The 7,419-nt window shown below is 34.4% G+C and overlaps 1 protein-coding gene across 2 annotated transcripts; it reads left to right on the top strand.

The window, feature by feature from the left end:
• Positions 1–627: 627 nt before the first annotated feature.
• LOC129877144 (uncharacterized) lies at positions 628–6,560 on the top strand. Of its 2 annotated transcripts, XM_055952629.1 has the most exons (4): positions 628–982; positions 5,109–5,549; positions 5,770–5,834; positions 5,938–6,560. In XM_055952629.1, exons 1-3 carry the CDS (start codon positions 806–808, stop codon positions 5,815–5,817), a joined length of 666 nt encoding a protein of 221 aa, XP_055808604.1. In that variant the 5' UTR covers positions 628–805; the 3' UTR covers positions 5,818–5,834; positions 5,938–6,560. The 2 variants fall into 2 exon arrangements, with proteins under 2 accessions (XP_055808604.1, XP_055808603.1); XM_055952628.1 differs by having other exon boundaries at positions 5,770–6,560.
• The last annotated feature ends 859 nt before the right edge of the window (positions 6,561–7,419 follow it).

Below are 7,419 nucleotides of genomic sequence, written 5' to 3'. Positions count from 1 at the left end.
ACAAAATGAGAAAAATATTTAAAATATATAAATTAAGAGCGGAGAGTTAGATAAGGTGGCTATACTTTATTTTTAAAAAAAGTAAAAATAATAACATTTTTAGAAAGGAGTGGGGGAGGGGGTTAAGTATGAATTATTTTAAAATATATCATAAAAGAAATTTAAAAATTTTAATAAATAAAATGACAGGGATTGGGGAGGGGAGGAGGTGGTGGAGTGTATGAGCAAAATATTTAAATTTCATTTTTAAAAAGTAATTTTTTTTATAAAAAATAATTTTTTTCTTTTTTGGGATAAAATTCTTTAGTCTTTAACTTTTAACTAATATTAATAATTTATCTAATTTTTGTCAAGGTGAAATATTTTATCCATGATGAATGCCATGTGGCAAGGTTTTTAAAAAAAATAGAGAGTGTGTTTAACGCACACCATGGATGTTTGTTTCTTAAACTAATAAATGATAATTTAGGTATGAAACTTACACTTTCAATAATTTAAATATGAAGCTCAAAAAAAAAAATTATATGTATTTTTGATATTTAAGTCTTTTTTAAACTATTTTTGATACGTTTTATATCTGAAACAACTTCATACGTTAAGAATAAAGTTCCAAATCAAAATTGTGTACTCAATTGCATGAGTGCACATGTAATAGTTTGTTCAATTTATATATATTTCTTTTTATAAATTAGTGCATAGACACTTTTTACTTTAAACTTTCACTCAAGTTTAAATTGGATTCTCACCGGCGGTTCGGTTCAGGCATTCCGGCGAAGTAGAGAGGAGATGAAGGGTTAAAGAAACTATGAGTGTATTTGGAGGAGATAGCTGGGCGAGGGAAGCGCAATGTAGGAAGAGAAGAGTCGATGAATTGATGGTTGATAACATCGCTTCTTCTGCTTATAAGAAGCTCTCCAGCGGTAAATTCGTCTGCCTCGTTTGCCCTCACCGTCCGATCCTCGACACACCCCTCATGCTCTCTGTACGTACATATCAAAGCATAACCCTAATTTTGCTCTGATGGTCTCTTTTAATCTTAATTTTGGTCATTTGATTATCATATTTTCTAAAAATAAAAATTTGATATGTTGAATGGTAGGTGAAGTATCTCCGCATCCATGCGTTTGTCACAATGAGTACGATACTGGATTGTTCATATTCAACAATTACAATAACGATAACTCCTTAGATGAAATTAGAATTAAATAGATTCATTTAGTAACTTATAAGACAATCGGAATTTAACTTCCTTGTGCTTTGTAATTTGGACCAACTCTTTTTTTAAGTATAAATTCCTGATCATGATATTTAAACTTCAAAAAATTTAGAAACCAAATATGAGATGAAATAGTAGGAAAGTGAATCACCTGTGCACCAGATTATTCTAATTTCATACCTTTTTGGCATAAATGGTATTGTTCAATGTGAACCCCCATCTTCAATTTCCAATGAAGAACATAATCTTAACAAGTCATTCAGCTTTGGCACAAATTTTAAGTACAAAAATAAGCCCCTAAAGAGTAAGACAATTTTAAAGTCTATTACTGATGGAATAGCAAAGTTAGCTTTAAAAGTTTGGGGGTTGACTCTTTCTGTATAACATTCTCTATAGGAGGAATGATTGGAGAAAAGATTGAAATGGTTGGCGAGAATCGGCAGTAGAAGTCTTACAAAATTGTTGTTAGACCAACAATATTGTATGAGAGTAGATGTTTGCTTGAAGACCAAACATATTCACAAGGTGAATACCGTAAACATTGTGATCATTCAAGTTCGGACAAATTAGAAATGTTCACATATGACAGATGGTGAGTTTTTTACAAGGCATAACAGAGGTGTAAGTAGTGCACAGAAAATAAAATAAAATGTTCCCACTAATGCAAGTTTGAGGGTGCATCCACTTGTTGTCGCTGCACATCCATCTGATCCAAATCAGTTCGCACTGGGACTAAACAGTGGTGCTGTCGTTGTACTTGAGCCTCTCGAGGCTGAAGGGAAATGGGGAACCTTTCTCCCATCTAAAAATGGTACTGGGCCAAGCACTTCAGGTACTGCAAATTCAGATCAACACCAGAGGTAGTTACCTCATGCACATGCTGGCAGTTTTTGTTGAATAGACGAGTATGTGTACTGCATCACATTTTCTTTCAACGTCCCTCCATTACAATATTTTTGGAAACAGAAGCTTCTAGATTAGCCAGCATAGTTAATAGAAAGCTGAATTTAGATTATTTAGAGTTTGTTTAGTAGGGGGTTACATCAGTTCATCGTTAAAGTTAATTTGTGGACATGTAAATTTAGTAGAGGGTGTTTTCGCATCAGATCTCTGGAAATCCTAGTTAGTTGGAGATATGATTAATTACCTTGTCAATGGTTCTTTTTAGCTTTACTAAAGGATGATTTCCAAATTGTTTCCTTCTTTTTTACTAAATATCTGAAAGTTACTTGAATGGCTTAAGGATGTGTTTTGATGGAAAAAAATGTTGGGAAAATTCAGACTACCACAAAAATATTCACAATCAAAATAATGGAAATAAAATGGAAAAATAATGACACGTAGTATTTTTACGTGGAAACTCTTTTAAATAAGGAAAAAAACCATGGATCAAGATGAGTATCTAATATAACTATAGTAAGAAATTTTACATTGGGTAGTCACAAGTACAATACTCAAAGTGACTACTACACATTCAAAAAAAACAACTCTTTTGATTTTTCACCTTACTAAAATATCGCTCATCCTCTATTTTTCCTTCACAGACTATTTTTTTGTATAGTCTATGGTATACCTCAATTTTCCCTCTAATATTTTCTTTCTATTTTGGTGTACTTATGAGAAAGCAGAGGCTCTCTATATCTAGAAAAAAATTGCCAACCATTTCAGTCAATCAGAAGGTTTGGTTACTTGCAACTTGCAAATTTCAACATTTGTAGCACCTACTCAACAACTTGCCACACCTTTTCAACATTTGCTGTCAATCAAAGTTCCTCCGGATCTTGCCAACCTTTGACATTAAGGAAAAGAAAATAAGCCAAGTAAATTGGCACATGGGGATGGACCCCACAATCTCCCCTTCTAGTCCCATGCACTAGAAGTAGGTATCTCCATCTTTTTAGAGAGAGCTCATGCTGGCAAGTTATTTGCCTAACTTGAACTTGTCGTTTGGTATCACCTTGGTCAGCATATCTGTTGGATTTTCACTTCGTCAAAGTCAATACCCTTCCTTTAGTCAAGTACCTTAACAACCAATCTAGATTTATACCTGAGCTTCAAGCTGTGTTCTTCACTTTAACTTTGAACACCCACTTGTTTTTAAAAGGTCTCATTCCCTTAGGCAATTTCACCAACTCATAAGCGTAGTTCTCGGGCAGAGATTTCATCTCATCTTGCATGGCTTCAATCTGTTCATTCTTGTACTCATCTTCTATGGTCTCCTCATAATATTCAAGTTCTCCCTCATTAGTAAGTAGCACATACTCATTAGGTGAATAATGAGAGGAAGGAATATGTTGTCTTGTAGACCTCTTTAGAGGAATATTTGATTCGTCAACAGCTTCATGAATAGAAGCATCATCAATAACAAGTGAAAATTCTACGGATATCCTGACCAAGGTTACACCAAAAGACAAGTTTGAGTTATGCAAAGAACTTGTCGGCATGAGCTATCTCTATGAAGATAGAGATACCTCTAGAGGGGGAGATTGTGGGGTCCATCCCCATGTGCCAATTTACTTGGCTTATTTCGCTTTTCCTTAATGTCAAAGGTTGGCAAGATCGAGAGGAAATTGATTGGCAGCAAAAGTTGAAAAGGTGTGGCAAGTTGTTGAGTACGTGGTGCAAAGTTGCAAATTTCAAGTAACAAGCCTTCTGATTGGCTGAAATGGCGGCAATTTTTTTTATAAATAGAGAGCCTCTGCTCTCTCATAAGTACACCAAAATTGAGAGTATATTATAGACTATACAAAAAAAAATCGGTGAAGGAAAAATTAGAGTGTGAACAATATTTTAGTAAGGTGGAAAATCTAAAGAGGCCTATTTATTTTGAGTGTGTAGTAGTCACTTTGAGTATTGTACTCGTGACTATCCAATGTAAAATTTCTTACTATAGTGATATCAGTTGGTCCGTGGTTTTTCCCTTGTTTAAGAGTGTTTCCATGTAAAAATTCTTGGTGCCATTATTTTGACTGTGAATATTTTTATGTTAGTCCACGTTTTCCCAACAAAAAAAAAAGGTTCATTCACTCATCCAAAAGCACCTGATTGCCAGCATCAGAAAAATCTTTATCTTCTTACTGTCAATGGCAGAAGAACATGTTTGAGTGGATTAATAGGGAAGAACCCCCTACTTCTTTGGACAGGACACTTTTAATTGGTGACTTTTTATGATTAATTGGCATACAAACAATAGACATAATGTCTGCGTACATTAACCCTCCCCAGACCCCACGTTGTGGGATCAAACTGGGTTGTTGTTGTTGTTGTAAACAATAGACATAATGCACATGCATATTACAAATTTTCAATGCATGAGTGCAACATATATGTCTCTGTGTTCATTAATAGATGTATTAGGATAATTCTCATATTATAGTACTTCACTTCTGGTGATGCTTGTTCTCCTACCATCTTCTTCCGTGATATTTTCCGATTATCAGAAGCAGTTTTACTCTTTGGACAACGTAATTTTACTAGGTCCAAGTGAGCCATGGAAGATAGGTAGAGTATGACTATCTTAATCATGCCACACACTCTTCTAAGGTGCTTCCTGCTTGCAAGGAAAGAGAGAAAAATTGACTAGGTTCTGTTCAGATTTTTGACTGTTCGCAGTTGATGAAGGACATCTACGACCTTGGATCAGTGTCTTCGACTGGTGAGGTTCTGTGTTCAATTGATAGACAACCTATACAGACACACATTATCCATGTTTACGATTTTCCAAAATGTGGATCAATATGTAGTTATGTTCATTGATAGATGTATTTTAGTCATTTGTCATTTTATTACTTAATAAAAAATAAAAAAAATTCTAATGTTATAATACTCAACTTCGGGATGCTAGTTCTTCTCTTCTGTGACAATTCCCCTGATATTCAGAAAACTTCTGTAGGTACATGTCAGAGGTTCAAGCCATCGAGCAACAGAGTTAAGGCTTAGAGAAAGAGAATTAGGGAGGCAATGTGAGATAAACAAGAGAATAGCCTTGTCAGAATGTGATAGTGCCACCTCGAAAACCTTGACATCCAGCCAGTTATGTAGATCAGCAAGCAAACCATTGATTGAACGCACAAGGAAAGCTGCTTCTGATGTACTTCATCAAAATTTGGCACAAAGTACTGCTTCTCAAGTGGATGAGATCAAATGTACCGAGGGGGATACTACAAGTATTCTAGCTAATCGAAGAAATAGTCTATGTGTTCAGACAGGAGTCACAACAACTCAAATTATCATGTCTCAGACATATAACCGGGAACGACGAGAGAGGGAGCTTAAGTTCACATCTGCTGGCTGGAAGCGTGATGGCCATGGGAGGTGGTTTAAGGATGAAAATGTGAGTCTTTCATTTGAAGCACAGAATCAGTAATGAAATTCTTCTCTTGATGTTTCTTACAGTGAAGCAACAATCTGTCTTGTAACTATGACTAGGTTTATCAGATGGATTTTATTTTTTAATCAATTCTCTCTATTAAAGTAAATGTTTTTAAATTGAACGAAGGTATGATAAGGGCCATATAAAACTAATTTGGGTTGCACCTTTGACTTGTTACCAGGTAGAGTTTGATTCAGATGAAGAAGATCCTAATCTCTGTCTTCCATGACTATTGATTGAAAACAAGTATGATTTAATACTTGATCTTTTTCCTTTTCATGTACTTGAATGGATGCCAAAAACTAACTCTGCTACATGTGTTCATCACTATGTATCACTTTCCTTGGAGGGAGTTGAATACTAGTTCCGCTCAAGTTCAAGAATATCCAGATGTATTCCAATGTCTGAATGTCCATGTAATTCATGGTTATGATTCTTGTTCACACTACAAGTTATCAATAAACATGAGAAAGTCTCAATGGTTTTGTTTGGACAAGATTTCAATTCAACAGGTGTGCATCTCTGAATATGATGCTTTGAGTTCTGTTGGATATGAATGGTGAACATGATGCTTTAAATGAGATAGGTTTGAGCACTTGAGTGCTTGAATACTGGTGGAGCAACTCAGGTGACGATGGTTGAGGGTCTCTCTACTAAAGTGTGAGACGATCGGGAAGTGAATTACTTGGCCTTTATTCTTGCCATGTACTCTTTGTCTTTCCTCGCAATAACCATCCAGTGGTATGGGTGGAAAATCTCCGGCACAAGCCTTCCTTCCTATTATCTCATGCCCAGGTCAAGGGAAGTCTGCTATGGCCTCATTTTATTTCAGTTATTGTCTGTTTTAGGTACAAATTTTAAGCATTTAAATCTCAATCATTTAAGTATTTTATTTTTATTTTGCAACGATTTAACGAGTTTGAGTAAATATAAATGGTTAAGATTTATGACAAAAATCTGATATCACTTAAATGTTATTCAAGATAGGATTTTTGTAGAGATGTTCACTACTACATCCACTTTCATTGTTAATCGTCAGGATAGTGTACCCATTATTATCAACTTCACCGCCCACTATCCATAGCCACCATCTTCATTAACAGCTAATATTGTGTCATTCACTATAGTTAATTATCACCATCAGGAGCCATTATTTATAATCATCATTGTTAACCATTATTGTTATAACAACAATCAATCACTATTGTTAATCACCATCATCATCACTAGCTATTATGTACCCACAAACACTATCAACCAACATCAACTACCATACTTAGCTAGCACTCGCAACCATCGTAAGCCATTGTTTGCCACCAATTACTATATACTTTTTTAAAAAATAGTTGTTGATATAATATTAGATTAATTAGTATTATATCAATTTTATATTTTATAAATTCAAATAAAAATAAAATTTATACATTCAGATGTTGAGAAAATAAATAACTTTAATTATTAGCATTCAAATTTTAATACAACAACTTCATATTCAGACTAAGACATGTTAATCTTAAAACACATCTTAATATTTATGTGGTTTAATATTGGGGAACTTACATAAATACAGTAGTTTAGGAATTATTTACTTAGATACACTCTAGTTTGCAATATTATGTATCTTCTCATATTTTTGTGCGTCTAGATACATTCAAATATGTTTAGATACATGTATTTCCGTATGCATGATGCCAAAATTAGATTTAATTTCTTCTAGATGCATTGTATCCAAGTAGATTCACATGTATTTGAGATATATAACAAATCTCGCTTGCTTCCCTCGCCTCTCATCCATCTCGCTCTCGGCTCTCACATGTATCTGGTATCGCAG

The sequence above is a fragment of the Solanum dulcamara genome, chromosome 12 (genome assembly GCF_947179165.1).
Source record: "Solanum dulcamara chromosome 12, daSolDulc1.2, whole genome shotgun sequence".
NCBI lineage: Eukaryota > Viridiplantae > Streptophyta > Magnoliopsida > Solanales > Solanaceae > Solanum > Solanum dulcamara.
Note: the sequence above shows the minus strand (reverse complement) of the source record. Positions and strands in the feature narration are given on the sequence as shown.

Bases quoted from the DNA above. Each gene is read 5' to 3' on its own strand.
- LOC129877144 (XM_055952629.1), top strand. From the start codon at position 806: ATGAGTGTATTTGGAGGAGATAGCTGGGCGAGGGAAGCGCAATGTAGG. The intron at 983-5,108 runs GTACGTACATAT...AAACTTCTGTAG, and splicing joins ACACACCCCTCATGCTCTCT to GTACATGTCAGAGGTTCAAG. The intron at 5,550-5,769 runs GTGAGTCTTTCA...ACTTGTTACCAG, and splicing joins GGTGGTTTAAGGATGAAAAT to GTAGAGTTTGATTCAGATGA.